Source organism: Solenopsis invicta, chromosome 4 (genome assembly GCF_016802725.1).
Source record: "Solenopsis invicta isolate M01_SB chromosome 4, UNIL_Sinv_3.0, whole genome shotgun sequence".
Taxonomy (NCBI): domain Eukaryota; kingdom Metazoa; phylum Arthropoda; class Insecta; order Hymenoptera; family Formicidae; genus Solenopsis; species Solenopsis invicta.
This window is the reverse complement of record NC_052667.1, coordinates 28064318-28089191: the sequence shown is the minus strand read 5'-3', so window position 1 is coordinate 28089191 and position 24874 is coordinate 28064318. Positions and strand designations below refer to the sequence as shown.

Genomic DNA, 24874 nt, shown 5'->3' with positions numbered 1-24874 from the left:
GCCAAACCAATTCGAAAGTTAATTTATTCTGTAATGCGATCGATATTTAGGATCCTTGATTCTTTGATATATCTTGTGTGATTTTATATATATTTTTAAAGCGCCAAACTACATGTCGATAAATTATTCGGCAGGATCGTTCGGAGGATTCTTAAAATAGGGGAAAGTAGGGTTATTGTACGCACTGGGTAATTGTACGCTTCGTGGTTTGGCACCTTCCCGATGAATAAAACTTATATCACGACGATATTTGTAGGCTGAAGGCATTTTTTAAATATATAACCATACGTTATATCATTTAAAAACGTAGTTAATTTAAAAAATAAGAAAAAGTAAAATCATGATTTTTCTTGCGATTTTGGCGTTCAGAAAATAAGGCAATAAGTCTGTATTTTTACTTTATTCGTTTAATTTTGTTATACCTAACAAAAGTACGTTTTTTCCTGCGTTCTTTGAGCTATTGTTTATTAAATTTAATTAAATAGTCATCCAGTAATTGTTTATTTATCAAATCAAGTCCGCCGTCGACAATTTTACGCATCCATCTTGAAAGGCGTGAGACCACGTGAGATCAACTATAGTGCCACTAGTACAGTGTAGTGCAGTGTAGTGTAGTTAAAAGAATGGGCTATAACCTCATTTTTCCTCCGCGTCCATTTATCCAACCGCACGTACAATTACCCAAGGCCCGAGAAATTTTTTCGTTTAACCACTTGCTTCTTTTTGCTGAATATAGCATTATCAAATAAAAAATTGTTCAATATGACAATACATAATGATAAAAAAATGTTTAAAGTTTCTATTTCTGTACTCGTATCGATTTCAACTTTAAAAATCACTTCACTGCGATAAATTTCCCTTAGGTGCGTGCAATTTACCTACTTTCCCCTACAGTTTTTAATTGAACGAAAATATTACTTCATTAAATCGAAAATCAATTATTTAATAATAATGATGCTAACAGGCATTTAATATGGCAAAGATGCCAACAAAGAATACTTTTAAAAAAACTAAAGAATTTATTGCAAAAAATAACGGCCTTATCCAAAAATCGAACTTGGAATATAAATAATCTATATTACGTGTAAAATATGTAAATTATATTTTATGTGTTATCTCGGTAAATAATTCATAGATGATTCGTAGAAGATTCAAATTTTATAAGAAATAGTAAAAACTAGATTCTGTTTTATATTTTTAATAATATATATTTTTAATTTATTAAAAATTAAAATCAGATACCAATCATTTAATTAATTACTCAATTACTTTTATCTATATTATGTTATCCATATTATACTAATATACATTGCTTTGTTGTTTAAAAAATATCATGTAAGCATATAACGTAAAGTGTATATATTATTTGGCGACCCCAAAGAGACTAATAAATTATATAATTATTCATAAAAAATATGTAAAATAATATAGAAATAATTTAAAAATTTGCGGCATAATCTTTGTGTACTTTATAGATCAAGATATTTGTTTTTCGTTTGTAATTAAAAAGATAATTAATTTGCAGAATTCATGCATCAAATCTAAAACAGGACAGCTTTTTATGAACATCTTTTTAAATTTAGAGATAATAAGATATTAAAAAAAAATTGTTTCATTATTTATATAATATTTAAACTGAGCTCACTGGTATGAAACTAATAAAAAATGCAAGATAAAGGTGACTTTGAATACAATTTTATAAAAAAATTCTATATAAAAGAAATAAATTGTAAATGAGAAAGAACAATTTTATATAATAAAAATTATTTTGTATAAACTTAATGTATACTGTATAAAATTATTACTGTAGGTGGAGCATTGGGAGGAGCGTTCTTGAGTAGCCATTGACGAGGGATAGGATAGTGGGAGGTACCTGCCGCTCGTAGTGCATGGTGCATAGCCATTGTTGATACTTATTTTGTATAATCAATTGATCAAGTTTTTTTTAACTAAAGTAATCTATTAAAGATTAATAATAATGATAATCATAATTAATTTAATCCAGGCCTGTCCAAAATTCGATTTACGACCTAAAGTGTAAAAGAGAACGATACAAGTTTAATTGTGTAAGCTCGCATTCGTGTAAATCATTTGTTAATGTAGACGATGTCGACATATTTGCGGCGGGGGATGGCGAGAGGTTGTCAATCTTTATTCTTTTCGGAGTCGAACCGGGTTTAGGCTCCTCGCTAGGTCTGTCCGCAACGTCAGAAATCGAGAATCCCAGGATCGTATCTTGATCGGTTGGCGTTGACTGCGATGACGATCTCGATCGACTATTATCCGGACTATTGTCCGAACTGAACGTTGTCAAAGTATGCTTATAATTTCCGGATGCTCGCTGATTTGCTTACATGCGGATCTTATCTGCGGATTTGCACCACCCGCGCAAAGTTGATTCTGGCACGCGCCACCGCCACTTTGGATTGGCCGCTACATATCATGTCAATTGCCTTGATCTTCACTTTGATATCTCTCTCTTTCCTCGATCGCTTGCTTTGATTTTCTTTTCGGCTTTTCTCTCTTTTCTCGATCGAAAATTGCGATTTCGCGGCATTATCTCTTATACACAATGATGTTGAATTTGGTCTAGTAAATGTTGACGGTGTCATATTTTGATTCGTACTAGGACCGGGATGGTTGATGTTCAAATTGTCGTATCTGGTTAAGTGGCTGTAATTTTGATAATAATTCAAACTAGGCTGATGATGCGTTGGCCTATGATCTTTTCGATCCGTAGCTCTCTCCGTTTTTGTGGAAAGATCCATGGCAGATTCTTGTTGTTGATGTCCAGTTGATGTTCTGTCCAAGTTGCTGCACAGAAAAAAATAATTGCGAGCGCGAGCACGTCTTATAAGTTTAGCGAAACAAAGTGAACAGAATCAATTGAAACTATTTTTTTTTATTTGTTGCTCATTTGTTGCTAAAAAGTTTCCAAAGAAAAAAATTTGTTGCTCTGTTAGTTTTTTTTTTTTTTTTTAATAATGTTTCGCTAACGGAAGATTAAGTTAGCGGGGCAATATATGTATAATAATGAAATTGAATATAAAAATAATATCTGAATTTGTTGCTCATAAAATATTATGCATTATTTAATAATTTTTCTCCTTTTTATTCGATCTTAAAGCAATAAATTTAAAAAAGTTACTTAAAGAAAATTTATAGAATATGTTATACACATCTAAAAAAAACATTATATTTAAATTGATAAAATCGTTTCTTTAATTGGATTTTTTTAAGTTAAAATGAAAATATCTTTGAGAAAAATAAAAATTTATTTGATTTCAAGAAATAACCTTATCAATCTTTTGTAAAGTAAATCAATTATTTCTTCAAATGATTGGTTTAATTTTAATAAATAATTATTTAATTAAAAAAATACTGGCAAAAATGTAAGACTCAATTTAGTAATTCTGGTTTTAAAGATATATTGCTTTTATTTAAATAAAGATTTGCGTTGCACGATCAAACTATTTCTTTAATTCTAATAAAAGAAACAATCATAAAATTTCTTCGAATCAAAGAAATTTTTTAACAGTATAGCAATGCACAAATTTCTTTGAGTCAAATAAATATTTTTTTAACTCAAAGAAATTTTTCTCTGGCTATATAAAAAGCAACTTTTAAAATGTCAATTATTTTGAGCACAGTTTTAATTTTTGAATCTTATGTTTGTGTGTTACAGTATCATCGTAGCTTCGTAGCTGAGTAACTCCGCTCGTTGCGCATCGGTTGGTGAGTCAGTAATAAATTTTCTCTTTATATTTGCATGCTTTTTAAATGTCCTGCGCAGGATCAAAGAATAATATTATCGCGCGATCGCATCCGTATATTTTTGCGAGTGAGTGAGTGAGTGAATTAATCTGAAGAAAAGGAGGAAATCTGGAAGACAACCTTGGGGTGAGTAATATTTGTAACATGTACTGAATGTGTATATAACATATCCATACTAATCAATGGATATCGTACGTTACAGATATTCTTCGAGGTGGAAGGCGACGAGAAGAGGACATTACCCATCGTCGCCGACTTGTAATAAAATAAACGAACCGCAGCCGGTTCGTCGCGTCGCGCGTTTTTTTCCGGGAGTGCCGTTTAAGTATTGGATTAATGAACTTTTCATAACTCCCATTCGATAGAATCCTAATTCGAGGGCCGGGAATCGCACCCCCGCTGCTTGGCAGTGAATATTCTTACTGGGGCGTTGCGCATGGTGGGCGTGCGCGCCGCACCGCGACGTTCCATGCCGAAGTGCCCGTGCACGAGGCAATTCCGAGCCGCTGTACGACATGTTCGTATGCATGTTGCGCGGCTGTCTGGATGTGTGAGTTTACACGCTCTGTCTCCGGCGATCGGTTCGGTCCTAAGCGGTTAGAGTTCGGATCGGTTGCCTTGGATTCGCGCGTTTCTCTTGCTCTCGTCCACCATCCTAAAGCTTTCTTAGATCCTTGACACCCTTTTTGGATTCTTTGGATCTGGGGTTCGAGCTAGGTGAATGACGTTTAATCTGACTTGGTCAGAACTTGGCCTTGTAGGTTAAGCTTGTGACGAGAGGTTGGCTCTCATTTCCTGATTCGTCTAAAATGCTAGACGTCGGCAATGAGTACCTTCTTCTCTCGTCCTGCCGGAGTGTCTTGTCGACGCCGCTTGGATATAAGATCCAGTGGGACTGATCTCGATGATCCGTTGGCTGGGCGTATGAACGAGTCAATTTTAGACGTGATTTTTGTGAGGCAAGAGGCGTAGGAATTCAATACCATTGATTTCGTTTTCTTCCGCGTGGGGCTTACCCTTGTTCGGGGGCGGGTACGCGTGCGTTCTACTTGCCGACTCGGGGTGCTGAATCCACGGGAATCCCTATGAATGGGAACTCATATCATGGGTTTTATAAATTCGAAGTGCCAGCAGTGTCGCGCGAAAAACTTTATAAATAATAAATCCACGCGCGCAAATTTAGTATTATCCGCGAGTGTTCCGCGTGTGCAACAAGTGGAAGAGGACAACCTTGAGGACACTGAGAGGAGGAGGAGGCCTGGGACAGGCATTGGGCCTCAGCGGAGCAACCTTGGGGTAAATATAATTTCTTATTTATATGAATTTAATAATTTTTTTCCCTTTCATTTGATCTTATCACAATAAATTAAAAAAAGTTACGTAAAGAAAATTTATAGAAAATGTTATACACATCTAGAGAAAAATTATATGTGAATTGATGACATCGTTTCTGTAATTTAAATTTTTTAAGTTGAAATAAAAATACCTTTGAGGAAAATAAAAATTGATTTGGTATCAAGAAATGACCGTATTCATCTTTTTTAAAGTAAATAAACTATTTAAATTTTTTAAATAATTCGTTTAACTTGAATAAATAATTATTTAATTCAAAGAAAGTACTGGCAGAAATGTAAAACACAATTTATTGTTAGTTATTCTGATTTTAAAAATATATTTCTCTAATTTAAAGAAAGATTTGCGTTGCACGATAAGTATTTCTTTAATTGTAATTGTAAAGGAACAATCATAAAATTTCTTCAAATCAAAGAAATTTTTTTAACAGTATAGCAATGCACAAATTTCTTTGAGTCAAACAAATATTTTTTGACTCAAAGAAACCTTTCTCTGGATATATAAAAAGTAACTTTTGAAATGTCGATTGTTTTAAACACAGTTTTAATTTTTGAATCTTATGTTTATGTGTTACAGTATCATCGTAGCTTTGTGGCTGAATAACTCCGCTCGTTGCGCATCGGTTGGTGAGTCAGTAATAAATTTTCTCTTTATATTTGCATGCTTTTCAAATCTCCTGCGCAGGATCAAGATATCGCGCGATCTTATTCGTATTTTCGCGAGTGAGTGAATGAGTGAGTTAATCTGAAGAAAACGAAGAAGAAGACAATCTTGGGGTGAGTAATATTTGCAACATGTATAGGATGTACATATAACGTATCCAGACTAATCAACAGACATCGTATGTTACAGATATTTCTCGGGGTAAGAATTGACGAGAGGATTAAAGAAAAATTATTATACATTATTAGCCTTTCAATACACATAGTCGCGATCTCCGCAATGACAGCCGCTCACGAAATTATGTTTACGAATTAATATTTTGTAAATTATACAGATACTTAGATGTGAGAAATTATATCCCTTTGCTGGGAAAAGCGAGACGTAGAAAAACTAAATAAAACTATTGGCAATGACAAATTTATGCTACGTGATGTCATTGAGCGAAGTAATTCTTGACTTACACGATGTCTTAAAGCGCATAAGTTCGCAAACTTACGCTAGTTTTGATTACGAAGATCATGATTATCAATTGTTCGCCGCACATTTTTGGTGTATATACATTTTAATTGAATATTTTATTAAATGGAAAATTGGTGGAAGTATTATGCACAATTGTACATAGAAACAAAGCATTTCAGATAGGCAAGAATTTGTGTGTCAAGCTTCTCGACACCTAGATAACTTTTTGAAATGGCTATCCAAGCAGCAATAGGAAGTAAAGTGATCGCAAGAGAGCTTTAAAGCCCTACAAAAAAGATGTAACGGCAAAATTAGTAAGAAAATTTATATTTTACATCTTATTGATAAAAATAGACATTTAATTTAAGGATTACTTTATTATTAATGTGTTTGCTTCTTTTTCCTTAGTATGTTGGTGATGTTACCAGAAGAAAAAATTGCTGGCGCAGCAAGAGGAAGGAAAGAAGAAAATGAGAATGATAAGAAAAATTTCATTACCAGGAGACACTTTTATAAATCTTTTTGAAAAGGTAATAGCAATTTTGTATTTAATGTAAAGATATTATAAAGTAATATGAAACTACATAAAAATATTTTATGTACAATATTTATCAATATTAATTTATACAATCTGTTGTTTTTATAAAAAAACATTTTTTAATATTATCATAAGATTCTCGAAATTATGGTTCGAAGTAACTTAATAATCAGGAGTAACTTTTCGTAAGTTAAAAATTTACCTATCTACAGAAAAAGATTATAAAGAAAATAAATTTGTATATGTTTAAGAAACAATTTCTTCGTTATTTCATGTAAACTTGATTTACCAAAAAAATAAAATTTATTTAATTTTTAAAAATAACATTTAATTATTAATATATCCATTGTCCTCTTTAATTTTGTTATTTTATTTATGTAAAGAAATTTGGAATTCTGTAAAATCAGGATTAAAGTTAATTTTTTTTTTAAACTATATTAAATTAAAGTTAATGGCCTATAAAACGAATTTATTAAAATTAATAATTTAAGTCGTAAACCCATGTAGTACAGAACAATACATTTCATAAAATTATATTGTTAAAATCTTTTGCCTTACTAAACTGATAAGTATAAAACACGTTAAATTTTACAGCAGGCAACAGACGTCTGCTTTACAACAAAATTGATTTTTATTAAGATTTCTTTTTTATTATATGATAGATTCATAAATTTAGTAAGGCGAGATTTTATTAAAATATTTTCACAATATTAAAATAAATATTTTTTTAATGTAAAAGAGATCAACTATCCCATTAATATTAACATTTTTAAACATATTCGTTTTTTCATTGCGAAAAATGTTTCTTAAAGTGTTAAAAAAATATTGTGTTGCTCATTGGGGATATGTGGTGTAACGATGTTATATTTGCGTGGATATTTCGAGGAAATTCATGAAAGAATCGATTCGAAATGTCGATTAGATTTCTACATGGATTCTAAAATCATTTTTGAGAGAACTATCCTCGATTGGTAACGTGGATTTCACTGGATAATCCACATGATGAGGACATGAATTCTTGTTCTCATCGGGTATGGTCACGAAGCATGCGCACATGGTACATTTGGACGTTCATGTGCTGGAAGCTTCATGCTTCATTCTATCTTCCTTTCACATGTAACGAGCGATAAAGATATAATGAAACTTACAGTGCGTGAGTGTCCAAACGTAATACAGCTGGTATAACATAAGTCTCCTAACCTGAATGGTTATCAACTTTAACAATTAATATCTCGCTTTGCGAGGCAGGTGCTGCTTTTTTTCCGCCGGATTTTTTTGTTTTGAGTGAAAACACGTCGAATGAGTGTATTTTTATCAAAATTTGAAACGAGTGTTATATATAATTATCTTTTTATCAAAATTTGAGGTGAGGTGGTAGCTTGCGTAGAGAGACGATTTCTATGTATTTACTTTCTATATAATTACTCGGTTTAAATTTTTATGCTTTGAAGTAATTTATTCTTTCATATTTATTATTATTATTGTAAAATTCTTTGTTCGGAGTGGTTAAGCAAATGCTTCGAAGCATTTGTAGCGTCAAGTGGATCGCAGTCTACATAAGATATGGGAAGATGCTGTCTTTAAGACTTTCTTTTGGAATAACTTATTCATCGTGTTACAAAATTAAGTGACGACAATTAATAGAATATTCTTGAAACCTTTATTTATTCATACAAATAAAGTAATTCAAACTTTGACGTTCAAGATTTTTGAGAAAAAAATTAGTAAAGTTTATGTGTGTTAAAAAAACACATATTTTATATACACGGAAGCATGTCCTTTTTTTACAGCTTTTTTACAGGGCACGTGCGCAGGTATCTGAACATCACAATGATAACAAGTCATTGTACGTGCAAACGTACATGCTATGTGGTCATTGTGCTAACATTTGGATGTATAAATGTAACAGGTATAGCAAATATTAATAATATAAGTAATTAACTTTCAAATAAACTAATGATTTATTATATTTTAGGAGTTAAAATTGGTCTTCGCTGAATACGTCCTGTGATCTGTCCGATTCTTTGAAAACGCTACTTCTACGTTTAACGTTTTGATCCAGAATTTCAACTTAATGGATAAGTAATTCATTATCTCAGACAGTCAAACCTGTAGAAACAGATTTCACGCAGAGCATGCCATCGATTTTTAATGGCAGAATGATAATAAATTGTGCACAATGTCTGCGCTATTTGTCGCTAAATTGAAGTAAAAAACAAGACCAAGCCAACAGATTGGCCGCAAAAATCGAGCAGAATTTGCAGTTCGTGTTTGTCTCGTTTTCTGCTGTTAGTCTGTCATATTGGCCATATGCACAGAAGTCTCTTGTGAAATGTGTTTCCGGCTAATATTGACTAGTTAAAAATTTTTTTTTACAAAACGCTTGCATTAACCGATAGCAACATTCTCACACTATTACAAATCAATCCGAGCAATTTGTTGGATTTCGAATTTACTCTAATTTTCACTTTTCCACCGTAGGGAAACAGTTCCATGATCGAATTCTGGAATATACATGAAATCCTGGAATATACTGGAATGTACACGAGCGGTGCCTCTATCTTGCTGCCAATAGTAATGAAGTTTTCCTCGAAAAAGTCGGAGATTGTTAGAAATCTCCGACAGACTATCAAGAGATAGGTGCAGGGCAACCAGGAAGTACGCTGCTAGCAATTCTCAGCAGGTCATCTCGACAAAGGTAACCATTTCTATTCTATTAGAAAATGCAGATTCCACGACTTCCCGATAATAAAAATATCGTTGTTTTCTTTGTGAAAAAAACCTACTGTTTAAAAAGAAAAAAATTTTCTAATTTTTATACTGCAAATATTTAACTTAAGAAAGAGAGAAAGAGTTTTATGTAAAGAACAAATCTGTTCATATAAGTGGAAGTTTTGCGTTTTGAGCATATATTTTTGGTTATTTAATCGATCTTTTTAAGTTACACAGCATCTTTAAAATAGTCGATCATTTTTACGAAATTATTTAATCTACTTATTTTATTTTTATTCCGTAACATTTTTTTTTTTTCCAGAAATAACAGCAAGGAAATTTTCTTTTATCAGGTAAGATTTTATTCAAAATAATGATATTTAGATATGCATAGTTGTGAAATTTTCAAAGAACTAAATATGAAACTTTGATGTTGCAGTGGCAAGTCTCGTAAACAAATTTGAGATAAAAATTTTAAGGTAAAATCTTGATCTTGACAATGAAGAGAATGCTGAATTATATACAAGGAGGACATTAAACTTTAGAGAACGGGGTAGTTATCAATTTCTATACACAGAAAAGAATTGAGGTCAAATAAACGATTTATTGTTTCATATATAAGCAAGAACATAAAATCGTAAATAGATATAATTTGCTAACATGAAGAAATTTTGTTTCTTTATATAAGCAAATTATATTTGTTTAAGATTATCAAATTATCAAAAAAAAGATTATCAAAATATTGCAACAATCAAGTTTTAGAATTTAAATCAACCAGAAAAATTCTAAATTCTAAAAAATTCTAGAAATTCCAGGTTAAACTCCAAAACTACTTTAGCAATCAACCTCAAGAATGGCTTCTTGAAAAGATGTTTCAATAGAAAATAAAAATCGAAAATTTTTTAAATATCTGTTGAATTTGATGAATTTTTTACAATTTTGATTAATTTTCGAATTGGAAGTAAATTCTTGAATCAATTTTTCAAAACAATACTATAGTATCTTGCGTAATGCACCAAGACTAAAATTGATCTATATTGATAGAAATGCATATAAAACCGATTACTGTAGTTTATTGATGAAAGTGTTTGCACTGATCGCCCCGTATATTATAAATTTGTTGTGAGTGTGTTAGCATCGAATATGTGATGTATGAACATCGAATATATGATGTGTGAACATAATGTAGAAATGTAATTCGGTGATTACAGCTGATATAATGGCACACTTGTACTATAAGTACGTATAAAAAGCTATATTATCTAAAGGTTGGTATAACATATAATATAATATAATATAAATAATAATAAATTTAAATATATTCAATATTGTCTAACATTATTGGAATATTTGAAAATCATTAAATGTCCAATTTCCTCATTTCTAAATAACTTTATCCGTGAGATATCTTCCAGAGAATATGATAATTTTTAACAAAATTCTAGTACACTTTATATCAAAAATTAGTAGTATGAAGAATAGATATATTAGATACGTAATTAGAAGTTTCAATAAAGCAAACGTAATTATACTTAATTGATGAGTATCTTTATCTGGAAGATAGCGATCGGGAGATGTGAATAAAATCTGGCAAAACACATTATTACTACATTTCACTTTTATTTTAACACCGTAAAAATTTCAAGCTATACATCAAACTTTGTTTACAATGATAATGTTGTATGTAAAGTTGAACTACATATTTTAAAACATTACATGTTGAATATTATTTCAATAATAATATTGTGGTAATCATTTTTTATTTGCTAATGTTTTTTGGAATGGTCTTGTATGTAATGCAATAAAAAAAAAGATCAGAACTTATCTGTTAGCTGTAAAAAAAGGACACACTTCCGTGTATATAAAATATATGTGTTTTTTTTTAACACACATAAACTTCACTAATTTTTTTCTCAAAAATCTTGAACGTCAAAATTTAAATTACTTTATTTGTATGAATAAATAAAGGTTCCAAGAATATTATATTAATTTTTCATCAAACTGCTTGGAGTGATAATCTTCCTTAGATAACATTTAAGACGACTTTTTCTTTACCGACAGTAAGTAAACGAACAACATAATTGATATTTTATGTGAAATATGGTAAACCCTTTTATCCTTTCAAATCTTTAAACTAGCTAAATCTTTTTCTGCCAAAAAATATGTACTTATTTTTTCATTTACAATTTCATATGACAATATTGCAAAGAGATTTCACATTTAGATTTCATATTTATTAAATAAAATAATTTTTTGTGTCAATATTAAATTTAAACGGATCACCATGCGTTTTCCAAAATTGGACGTTACATAAAGTATAAATAAAATCTATATTACATGTATATACAATGTAACCTAGGTAAACTATATTTTACATATCATATATGTAAACCGTAATTAATGGATAATAAAAAAGTTATTCAGATTTATTCAGACTTCATTAGAAGAAGTAAAAATTAATTTTTATTTTTTATTTTTAATATTATGTATTTTTATTTTATTAATATTAAAATTTAATTATAATATTAACAATTCAGATATATTAACAATTTTATAACTTGTTTTTTTTTATATTTAATTATTCAATTTATAATAATTGGATCGTATTGTCTCATAAAAAAAGATTCGTGTGAGTACATAACGTAAACAATATCTGACAAAAGTCTCTGTAGAAATGATCTTGAAATTCATCGCTGACATTTTCACATTACATATAATTATTAAAATAAAAATCTTTCTTCTGTTCCGTTGGGTCTTTACACGATACGTCTTTGTCAAATATAAATTCTAAAACTTTTTTGTCTGTCTCTTTACTATGATTAACTGACATTAAATTTAACACATTAAATTTAAACGGATATTGTATGTTTCCAATCTGTGAAAATAACTACCAAAATAAGATCCTTTTCTCCGTTTACTCGAGTTTTTACACACAATACATTTATCTCTTAATAAAAACCTCCTAATAAAAACCCGTAACTGTGCCTTTACATAATGATATTTCTGATTCTACATCTTTATGCTTAATCTACAGCCTTTTTATCGAACACAACGAGGTGTTATTTATTTCTTTATTCTCTGTCGAAGTAACAATTCTAGGTCCTTCGTTTGTATTGTAAACCCTATTTTATTTTTACCTATATAATATTCCTTAGTATTCCCATAACTTCCCATAAAAGAAATTTTAAATCATCCAGAAAAGAGCTCGGCACGCGTTGCAAAGCCGGGCGATTGTCAGCTTGTCTGCCAGCTTGTGCCAATTGACACATGGACTGCACGCAGAGTGCATAACAAGGTGGAGACAAGTTGAATATCGGTCAAAACATACAACTCGTTCCAATTTTCACCCTCAAACCTCATCCCAAAAACCTCAGATAGTTTTCCTTTCACTGAGGTCTTTAAACCATGAGCCATAAAGTTTAAGATTACGTTTATATGAATTATTTACGTATCGTTTCCGTTATGTTTACACGAACCTTTTTCACGTGGCCAATACAAGCGATGTAAATTGTTATAAATTGTATAACACAATACAGAAAAAAAATTAATTAAATTGCAAGATTGTTAATATTAGATAAGTTAAAGGAAGATGTCACACTTGAATTTTTCTTGTCGAATAATTTTGTAAGCAATACACATGATTACTCTCGTAAACAAATATCAAATTTTATAAAAGCTTATATATAAAAAATATTTATATATAATGCGTATTCAATATTTTTATTATTCCACTTGATGCTGCCACCTACTTACCTGAGGCGTGATACACTTGCCACATCGCGTTGCCGTAGCGACCAAGGCTTGTTTGCATGTCGACGCGAATTCGAATCGTGGTCTCGTAATCGCGCTAATAAACATTCGCGGTCGACCATTTAATCAAACGCACGTTTTTACACTCCATGTCGAACAGTCCGATTGCCGTCGCAATGAACGACCTTGTGACGAATCGTGCGGTCGAAGAGGAAGAGGAACTCGAATTTGACGACCTACGCAAGGCATTACTGGATAGACGTCCGAAGGACGAGCACGAAATAGAGAAACCTGCTAGTACTGTTAAGGAAATGCTGCGGCAAGTGCAACGCGAATTGTGTTTGATCAAGTTATGTTGGCCGGATGTCTCGATGATCACGGAAGACCTCTATACGCAAGCACTTCCGGATACTTACCGTTGCGTTAGTGACAAAGAGCGACTGCTGCTGTGGTACGCGGAAAACTTTCGTCGGCAGTTCCACGCGAAGCACGCGAATCGCCGACCACTGTTGTTGGCCTGCGAGAACGAATGTCGGGTGCAAGTGAGTAAAATTCGATCTCGAAAGACGTTAATCCTTGGCTACTACATAGCAGTCTCTTGATGAGAATTTATATTAAATAATAAAAAAAGTCCTTGTCTTTTATCCTAATTATTATACGAATCTTAATGACATAATCTCTGTTAATGAAAGCTAAATTATTTCCCTTTTTTTTTCTTAAATTGTTAAAGGGATCTGACAAATAATATAAATATCGGTAAATGAAAAAAAAGGATGGCATGTTAGTTGAAAGTTAATCGTATAAAAGCCTTATGTTTTACATTCATGTTTGTAGAATTTTGTAATGTAATTTAATTTTTTGTATTTGCAATTTGCGAATGTACAAGATTGTCATAAATACGGACCACTGGAACATAAATACGACCAGTGTGAAACGTAAAATCAGCTGATTTGCAAAGTCAGCTGTTACGATCAGCTGATCATACTATTGCATAGATTAAATATATATGAATCACGTAGTATTAAGAAAAGAATGTCTGTTTAAGGCTGTTTTTTTTCTTCTTGCAATTTGTATCAGAAGTTAGAATAAAATTCTACGTATAATTCTTGCAGTATAATGTAAGAAACAATTGCAGAATTGGAATAAAGAAATAGGGGTGTATTAAGATAAACTATATATCATAGCGTTTTATTCTGACATTCAACCAAGCGACATTTGGCATCTCGCTCGCTAATTTTGATTAAAAATAATAACAGAATTACTTTTCTAAGGATTGAAGGGTATTAAATAAAGACAAAATTTACATTTTCATCTTTATTTTCTGTCTATTACTTTTTTTTATATTTTCAATCTGCAATTTAATTTCGTACAAAGTTATCACTCGACTTTTACAAAAATTAAAACTTTAGAAATAAAACGTTATACTAATATACTGTTGCAGTGTGTACGTCAATTACAATTAATATTACATTTAAATAAGCGCCAGTTCTTAATTTAGTTAAATTTCATATTTATCAACTTTTCTTACATTGATGGACTCACACTAAATATTGAAAATACTGAAAATATTGAAAATACTGATAAAATTTCATATATTATATGCTAAATTGAATTAAATTTACAATAACGGACACATATCGGTTGATAAATGCAAAATTAAAAACTCGCAAAGAAATTTCATGGTAACTGTGTGAATTGTGCTTCATCAAATTGTGTTGGCAAGACATCTCGATAAAAGATCTTTTGAGATTTATTTGCGAATCATTTTGCATAAAAAAATATCCTGCCAATTTGATCAGACATAATCCACTTTACTTGCTTATCGAGCTAGACCCTTATTTCTTATTTTCACGTTTCTGCGCATTTTTGGCTAACAAATCGCGGCCTATAATGCATAATTACAATCGCAAAATTTATTATGACAAAATTTATTATGATAAAAATAAAAGATATTTTGGAAAACATTAGAAATGAAATATTAAACTATGTAGCTAAAGAATTTAAAGAAATATCTTTAAAAGTTATCGATTTTAAAAAGTTTGATTTCAAAAATACAGATATTAATAGCCAACGTCGTTGTAATTATATTTTGTGTGCGCTTTTACGTGAGTTTTGTCCGCCTTCTGGTAGAATTTTCCTGCATAAAATTACGCGACAGTGACAAATATTTTTACAAGTCTATAATACGTGTAACAGTCTTATATTTAAGTCACAGCGCAGGTTCTTTTTGGTAATGATTCTTATATCTAAAATCTAAAATTTAAAATAAAAATTAAATCAAACCAATGTAACTAAACTAAACTTTAAAACTAAATTCATTTTAAGTTTAGTTAGATTAGTTAGATTTAATTTTGAAGGAGGTATGTTGACGTACCCGGAATTATATACGTGGTGAGGATGTGTAAAATTCATAATAATCAGTGATTACATCGAGTATTAGTCACTGGCTAAAGTGTTTATTATGATAAGTAAACAAATAAATTTTCTTACTGGTGAAAAAGAGTGATCCAAGGTTTTTCTTTTTGTAATTTTGTTTACAATTATATCGTCGAGGCGCATAGTTCGAATTTTTCATACTTAAAAAAAAATTATAATAATCTCCTAAACGTAAAAATTTAGACAGATTAGATGTAAGACCTTCGACGTAATCCCTTTAGTCTCGGTTAGACATAAAAATATCATGTCCCTTTCTCATGTATGACAGGCAAGCTGTAGCGTGCGAATTTTTCATACAAATATTGTATTAATTTGAAATACTTAGAAATGTGAATCACCCTTACATAGAAAAATTATAATATAAACTTAAAATTAATTTACTTTTAAGTTTAGATTTAATTTTAATTTTAGATTTTAGATTTTAGAGTTAATTAAACGAAGCACGTGGTCTTATATTTATTTCTTAAAACTATATTCTTAAAACTATAATACGTAAAATTATAATACATTTTACTACACAACTTAATTAATAGAGTATCAATCGTGAATCGTGTATTTATGCAACATTGGCATTTTGTAAATACAGATGAAAAATAGGGTATAGAAGAATAAAATCGCACATGATTTATACAGAAGTTATGAACAAATATGTGAGAAAGAAAATTAATTTAACAATTTCAGATTTCTTTACGAAAACAAGAACATTGAATCTTGAAATGTTTAATCGCATCGCATCTTTAAATTTTTTAAAAGTATTTTTATGTATATTTGTTCATTTTTCAAATTTTTTTCGCGTCAGATTACATTAAAATTCATCATATTGAAGTCGGACGCATTGAAAAAGGAAACCAAATGTACAAAATATATACGTTGTACACGAGATTACCACTATTAATCAAGTATGACACTTAACTATGATATTATTCCGCATTATTATTATACACGCAGTCTTAGAAGCAGATGAACACTAAATTTTTGAAACTTAAATTAAATTTTTCTTAAACAAAATAAATTTAAACTCACGCTCGCATATGCACGGTATATGCGTTGATTGAAAATTTTCTTATTCATATTAATCGTATAATAAAAAAAAGTTGCATAAGCAGTATCGTTCGTCAAATGATTTCACAAAAAATATTTACAAAGTACGTCATTTGATTTCCAATTATTTAATTAACTTAAATAATAATAATCTAACTGATAACTGATAATCTAAATTTAGTTACATTTCAATTTACTTAATGCAAATTAAATGATGATAGAAATATTTGCTCTAGAAAAAAAGGAACGATAAACATTGCTAGAACAAATCTTTTCTTTCTGTGCGTAGAAATTTGTATCTACCAATATCAAAAGAAGTATATTAAAATATCCAGAACTATATACGTGGCAAGGATGTGTAAAATTCATCAGTCATTACATCGAGTACCAGCCACTGGATAACGTTTTTATTATGGTAAGCAAACAAATCTTCTTGCCGGTAAAAAAAGAGCGATTTAAACGTTTTCTTTTACAATTATATTGTCGAGGTGCACAGTTTGAATTTTTCATACTTTTTTAGAAAAATTATAACAAACTCCTAGACATAAAAGTATTAAATCTTTTTTACATATACATGGCAAGCTGAGCGTGGGAATTTGTCACACAAATATTATATTAATTTCAAATATTTAAAAGTGGCGTTATTACACATGGAAAAATTATAATAAACTTAAAATTAATTAATTCTAAACTTAAAAATACTTTTCTTTTTTTTTTAAATTTTGAAGTAATTTGATATTAAAGTGTTTTCTTTTTAATTTTGAAGTAATTTTGGAACGTCAAATTTAAGGTAATTTTAGTTTTAATTGTAGTTAAACTTTAAAGTTTAGTAATCAATAGGACTTCGGTGTTGTTAACGATCAAGACATCATATACAAAACATATTACAAGCACTGAATCGCGAAATTTAAAAGTAAGGAGGTAGAAAAATATAGGAAAAATTTTATCTATTAATATTCATTAATGTCCCTGAATATCGCGTCTTTGTTTCATCAAACATTCTAAAAGACGTAATAAAACAAAAAGAAATAAAATAATAATAACGGATCTACGATTATGCGTGCGCATGATTAATAGATCCGATTATTATCTCATTTCTAATGTTTTTTTTTGTGCACAAACATATTCTTATACAGCTCCGTCTATACAGATATGTACACGTTTGCATTCGTCTTTATATGTGTACATGTATGTTCATATATGTACATATATACATTTTTAGCAAATTTGATTGGACTGTACTGGTACGCATTGTTGTTGCACATAAAAGTTGCTGTACACTAATTTAATCTAAAAGTGTCATGTCACAATTCACACATCTTCATGATATCATCTTCATGATCTCGATTCGTGTACGACGAATTTAATGTGCACCAATCGGTCAGGTCATACTAGTGCATCTAATCAAATTCGTTAATGATTTTGATAATGTTCTATATATACAATACAATGCTATAAATTCATTTACAATTTATTTACATGTCATTTTTTCCTACGTTGCCTCAGCTAGCTCGTACCGTTAGTGTTTCTGCTGGTTTCATTAGTTGCATTTTGCAAATTATTAGACCAAAATTTCAGATTCTCGAGAATCTGATTCATTTGACTTACTTGATTGAACGTACAAACACGTGAGCCATACTTAGATAACCAATCTACACATTTGGTAAAATCTTGTACTATTCTATCAAACCCTGGTGGCACGGTGTTATTTAAAGAGTTTTGGTTCGCATTTTCGTGATCAACGTGATCGACATTATTATTATTATTACTTACGGTACTATTAGTTATTATTTCTTCTATGTTAGATACTCGTGGTGTTTGCGGTTGCAATTGAGTTACTATAGCATCTAATCTGTCACTCTTTGGTTTGATCAGCGAATTGATATGCTGCACGACTGGATCGCGGATATTGTTCGCCGATGTTGACGGGACCGGTTCATTGCTGGTCGATGGCGGGGAGGTTCGATTGTTGATCGACAGAGGGGAAGTTCGATTGTTTGTTGACGGTTGAGAGATGCTCCCGGCCGGGACATTTCTCGCGTTCGGCGATTGGCTGCTCTGCCTCCTCGATGATCTCGGATTGTTGGTGGCCGACGAAAATGTGTTGCTATATTTCCTTTTATTCCCATTAGTGAGTAGGGCGTTGTTAACAGACATCATATTAGCTGCCAACGCCATGTTCAGATTGGTCATGTTGGTCATGTTGGTCATCCCACCGTTGTTCCTATGCATCTGCAGACTGTCACTGAGAATATTTGTCGACGATGGATATCTGGAGTAAGTGGTGCTCATAAGCGGATCCTTCAGAAAGGAATTTAAAAAGTTTATGGCCTGTGACTGCATCTGCGTCTGCGAATCGGATGCACCGGCGAGTAAATTGTACAAGCTTAATTGCGTAAGCATGTCATTCGTTGCTAGCGTGGACACTCGAGCCGATGTCGACATATTTGCGGCGGCGGATGGCGAGAGGTTGTCAATCTTCATTCTTTTCGGAGCCGGACCGGGTTCAGGCTCCTCGTTAGGTCTGTCCGCAACGCCAGAAGTCGAGAGTCCCAGGATCGTAGCTTGACCGGTTGGCGTAGATCGCGATGACGAACCCGGTCGACTGTTATCCGGACTGTTGTCCGAACTGGACGTTGTCAAGGTGTGCTCATATTTTCCGGATGCCTGCTGATTAGCTTGCATGCGGATCTTATCTTCGGATTTGCACCATCCGCGCAAAGTCGATTCCGGCACGCCAATGTCACGCGCCACCGCCGCCTTCGATTCGCCGCTGTGCACCCTGTCAATCGCGTTGACCTTATCTTTTGGCAGCATCGCCTTCATCGGTCGCTTGCCCGAGGAGCGCGATTCCGCGGCATTGTATCTCGTACTCCGTGGCATCGTATTTTGCGTACACGTACCTTGACTCGTACTAGGACCAGGATCACTCACGTTCAAGCTGTCGTATCTGGTCAAGTGGCTGTAATTTTGATAGCTCAAGCTAGGCTGACGACGCGTTAGCCTACGATCTCTTCGATCCGTAGCTCCCCCCGTTTCTGTGGAAAGATCCACGGCGGATTCTTGTTGCTGATCCAGGTTGCTTGCGAGGAGTGGTTCACGACGACGTTACAATGCACTAATTTTCTTCTCGTCCCCCCCCCCCTCGAGTCTTCCTTTCGCGCGACGATTCGAGACTCGATTCGTCGAGCTCAAATTTCAAACTCACATCACTCAAGCGATCATCTATTTCTGGATCGGAACAACACGAGAGAAAAGAGTGAAATTGGAAGGTCGGTTCTCGAGAAGGGATCAGACACACGCGCCGCAAAATGTTTCCTCTCCGGACGATGACGACGATGGATATCTGGACGACGACGGAGCGACGCGGAAACGGAACGATCCGTACGCCGTGCTGCCGGTACGGCGTGTGGCGCCGATTCGTATCTCGCACAGTAGTAAATAATACTGTGTGTAAACGCGGTTACGCCGTCGCAGCCGGTCGGGGGAGTAGTAGTACTCGTTCCTCCTCCGTGGTGGAATAGCACATGCGCTCACAGAGAGTAATAAAGAACTTTTTTATGAATGAAACAACTCGGTCGGTCGGTCGGGCGGCTACAACCACTACCTCTCTTCTCTCTCTCCCTCGCTTCTTCCCCCTCTTACACGCTGCTGCCCTCCGTCGAAGCAAAGCACTGCCACCGCCGCCGCCGCCGCCGCCGCCGCCGCTGTGCCGCTTGCTCTCTACACCTTGCCGCTCCACCACTCTCTCCTCTGCTCCTCTCCCGTTGACGGCACTAGCGCGAGTAAAACGGAGCGTGTTGGTAGCTCCCCGGCGCTCCTCTCCGCTCCGCTCCTCGGTTGCGACTGCACCAGCCAATCCGCACTGCGCGCGGGAAACGATATTATTGCTGTACCACGAGGAATAGCGTGGTTGGGGTGGTAGTCGGAGCGTGAGCGAGATAGACAAATCGGGTGAAATGGAGACGGCGATAGGCACACACGTTTCGCTAGAGATCGCGCACCGGCCCGAAGATCAGTTCTCGCCGGCGCGCGCCTTCGTCGTTGCTCGTCGAGGAAGATGTCCTTTCGATTCGAAACTCGCAGACGCGACGCGACGCGACGCGACACGACGCAATGCGAGCGCGAGTGCGACGACACTCCGCGCGACGTCTGATTTGATTTGGTCTGGGCCGCTGCTAACGACTGTAACGACCGTATAGCTGTTCGAGTCCTCGCGCGTTCAGCGGCGCGCGCGAGATTGAGCACGATCGCGCGAACGCGAAAGGAGGAAAACACGCGAGATATTACACGTCTTGTATTCTCGCGAGGCGCGCGATACGAGACGAGACGAGACGAGACGAGGAAAACTCAACGAAGCACCCTCTTCTCCTTGCGACCACGCGGCGCACACTTGGTCTTTGAATAGTCACGACTGTCACTCACTATGTCGAGTGTCCGATGTCGAAGGGTCGTCTCTCTCTCTCTCTCTCTTCCTCTCTCTCAGGAGTGCGCACGATCCCTCCGTCGATCGTCGATTCTATTCTACGCGTTTTGATCCGATCGCGTATGCGATCCCTCGTACACCCGGCGCGGCACCCTTGGCACCTCGCGACTTTCGTGATCGTCTCGCTGAGACTTTCGGACTAAGAACTTGATTCTCGATCAGCGATCGATCCTCGGCTGCCTTAGCGCTTCGGCTATGCAAACTATCCGCTAATCGCTGGACACTGTGCGACCGGTATTCTGCACTACCGTATCACCCGGCACGTCATGTTGTCGAACGCGACAAACCACAACTGTGCACTAACTCCGCTGCTTTCGAGCGGTCGACTGGTCAGCGCGATGATCCCCTCCACCTGCTGCGCGCGATGCCAGAATACATTTCGCGCGCATCTACCCCACTCTCGTCGCTCCGTTTCACTCGTACCAACGTCGTGCCGCGCGACGAGGGAGTTAAATCCCCCTCCTCCGCTCGCTCGTCCTCAACGTTCGCGAATTGTGTGCCCTCCCCCGTCGCACGCCTCTTTTCTCTCTGTCACTTGACCCATGGTCGAGAAGGACACCGCTGTTCGACCTACGGCGGATGAGTATCCCGCAAGTTCTACTCTCTGGATCTCGTCTATAGATCCCAGGAATTGTTGGGATCTAGCTCTAGAAACCCAGAATTCGCGAATCTCGAGTGGTCCTGGCGCAAACAAAAAATATTTATTTTTAATCAATTTGTAAATCGGCAAAAGATTACTTTTGCTCTCTCGACTCTATACGTTGTATCTTTTTTCGTTATTAACAATATTTACTAATTATTTAGCGCAGAAAATAATTTAAACTTTACACCGGCGACGTGTCCTCCCGATTTTATATTTATATTACATTTAGATGAATATGCGGATCTCACGGTCAATCGCGTTCTAAATATTTTGAAATTGTCGAGTTTCCAACGTAACCGTACGCAGAAAGAACGACAAACGCGTGTCCGTCGAGCGCGAAACGGGCCGCTCTCGTGCCGCTCTCGTGCCGCTTTTACATAATAAGAAAATTCCATAATATTTATAACAATTGCCAGGTTTTTTCTTCGTTTCCCGGTCCTTTTGTGCGGGATATGAAAGCTGAGAGAGCGAGAGAGAGAGAGATAAAGGGGAGGGGTCAGAGGATGTCGGATGCAGCAAAACCCTTAAATCCTTCCCGGCACCTCCGCCAGCAATCCCCGAGGGAGAGCCGGATTTACGAGCGCGCGGCCTAAAATCCGTACGAGCATTCGACGCGGAGTTACACACCGGGTGCGGCGCGGCGCGGCGCGGCGCGGCAAGGCGAGGCGAGGCGAGACGAGGCGAGACGACGCGAGGAGAGGCTTGGCGAGGCGCGGCGCGGCGTGGCGCGGTAAGGAGACTCGCTCTCGCGATAATTCGCGGGTAAATTTACCGCGAGTAACCGTCGCGCTCGCACGAACGCGAATACGCGACAAGTGTGTACCTGTACGCCCCCCGATATCCCGTGGCCTCGTCGGCGATACACGCGCGAGGACCGACCGCATTTCGTCACGTATACCGGCTCGTTTTTCACCGCGCGACGGTAGCGCGGAGAAAGATAGCGAGTGCGACAGAGAGAGAGAGAGAGAGAGAAAGAGAGAGAGAGAGGCGTCCTACTCTCGATAATTATCGCTGTCCCCGCGCACGTTTAGGATTTCAGAGCTTCAACTTTGCTAGAATCTCGGATGAAAGCGTATCGCGGTGATGACAAGCACGAGGACGGCCGCGTGCACCTTCCTCAGCCGTCCTTGACGTCTATTATTATTGTCATTATTATAATGAGATATTTATTACGCTTAAAAATAAATTCTTTAAAATAATACACTGAATATTATATTCTGACCGTAGCAAATCCACACTTGAAAATCGGATATCATTAATCAAATAAAAACAAGAAACACAAGATTAACTATTATACATTGTGAATGTATGTAACACGTAACATGTAAAGTTTGGAGTCTGTTTGTTAGTAACGGTAGAGAGACAACAGCAAAAATTCTTACGTGTTTAGCCTGACATAAATAGGAAGTATGAATAAGCCAAGAAGCTATCGCATGTAATCTTACAATAGATTCAATTGATTTGGAGTTTACCAAAGATAACAGAATTGTGACGTTAAGCAAGATTATAATTAGTCAAATCACGTTGAAAGCATCAGTTGGATACAGTTGGAACACGGACGAATAACTTTCAAATCAAATTGCGAATTTACACGGAATCGACGATTTCTCCCGTGAAATAGCGCTGTAATAAGATGTATTCGGTAAACGAGGCATTCCCAGAAAAAAAAGAGATGGAATTAGAGAGATGGTTTCTTTCTTTTTTTTTAATAAATCTATGATCTGACTTTTATACGAGTGGCATCTCGATACTTGGCTCTGTCAGTAACTTAATTCGGGTCGTGTCGAAATTAATTCGGTACGAAAAGGAAATAATTTTCTCTTTTTAGCGGCAGCCATGACGCTGCTCCTATCTCGAGCGCGGTCCGCGTATATCGCGGAGAGCAGCTGACCCCAGTCCCGGGCGTAAAATATACGCGCGGCTGCTATGGCGTTGCTAAGAGCGCGGCGGCAACAAAAATATGATTTCGCGGATAAGGCGCGTTGGCCGTCGGCGCGGCGCGGCGCGGCGCGGCTTCGATCTACGATTAACGAATCGAGTCTCGCGCGCGCCAGCACCGCGTCGCGAAAGGCGCGAGGAAGCGCTCGCGACGGCGGGGGGAGTCGATGGGCGGAAGGGGAGGAGGAGGAGGGGGGGAGAGAGGGGTGATGGGCAACAAGGCGACGACGACGCCGAGAGGAAAATCGATCGATGGCGTCCTGGTGTTATAGGACGACGAAGGCGCGCACGCACACACACACACACACACACACACACACACACACATACACACAGTCATATACACGTACACTTTGCACACGCCACCGTCGCGGGTAGACGCGGGTAGACGCGAGCAAACTGGGCCCGCGCGTTCCACGACTCTCCCGTGGAACGCGAGTCGGGTAAAACCCGGACAATTAATTTTCACCTGCTTCCCTCGACGCGAGCGGAGCTGAGAAGCGGTGTCGGGTCTCGACTGTCATCGTCATCGTCGTCGTCGTCGTCGTCGTCGTCATTGTCGTTGTCCGATCCGCTTGCCTTTCGCGGAAGGATGCACACACACACACACACACACACACACACATATGCGAATGTGTGAGCGCGAAAACGCGTAGCGGGTTGACGCGTGTACGTGCGAGACCCGCGAAGCGCGTGAGCGTTGCATGCCCGTATGCGTGAACACGTGCGTGTGCGTGTGCGTGTACACATGGCCGCGCCGGGCTATTTGCGCGACATGTGTGCCGTCGCGTCGCGTCGCATCGCGGCCCGAGTTAACGGTCGCTCGCTATCGTTCCTTCGAGGCGGCGGTGCGCTGCCGCTGGCCGCACGATAATATCGATAAACGGCTCTCCTGCTCTTTCGCCCCGGCGTCTCATCGTCGCCCGATGCCTCGTTGACTTCGTTCCGAGGTACCGTTTGCCAAAAACTTACTGACCAATTATTCGTCCTTAATGCTCGCGATCGTAACGCGCTGGAGCCATTAAATGAGAAAGATGCTTGCGATAACAATTGCGTGGACAAATTTTTAATAACATTCTAG

At 36.0% G+C, this 24874-nt stretch overlaps 2 protein-coding genes across 2 annotated transcripts; one reads left to right on the top strand and one right to left on the bottom strand.

The window, feature by feature from the left end:
- Nucleotides 1-11983: 11983 nt before the first annotated feature.
- On the top strand, nucleotides 11984-17285 carry LOC113003412 (dynein regulatory complex subunit 7-like). The gene is made up of 2 exons (XM_039448738.1): nucleotides 11984-13791; nucleotides 17016-17285. Exons 1-2 carry the CDS (start codon nucleotides 13399-13401, stop codon nucleotides 17244-17246), a joined length of 624 nt encoding a protein of 207 aa, XP_039304672.1. The 5' UTR covers nucleotides 11984-13398; the 3' UTR covers nucleotides 17247-17285.
- LOC105200341 (protein distal antenna) lies at nucleotides 14549-22197 on the bottom strand. The gene has a single exon (XM_011167833.3). It carries the CDS (start codon nucleotides 19607-19609, stop codon nucleotides 18233-18235), a length of 1377 nt encoding a protein of 458 aa, XP_011166135.1. The 5' UTR covers nucleotides 19610-22197; the 3' UTR covers nucleotides 14549-18232.
- Between the last annotated feature and the right edge of the window lie 2677 nt (nucleotides 22198-24874).

What these genes read in the sequence shown, in the direction of transcription:
- LOC113003412 (XM_039448738.1), top strand. Translation starts at nt 13,399, where the DNA reads ATGTCGAACAGTCCGATTGCCGTCGCAATGAACGACCTTGTGACGAAT. An exon ending in AGAACGAATGTCGGGTGCAA is followed by an intron (nt 13,792 to 17,015) that starts GTGAGTAAAATT and finishes TTCTGTGCGTAG; the next exon opens with AAATTTGTATCTACCAATAT.
- LOC105200341 (XM_011167833.3), bottom strand. Translation starts at nt 19,609, where the DNA reads ATGCCACGGAGTACGAGATACAATGCCGCGGAATCGCGCTCCTCGGGC.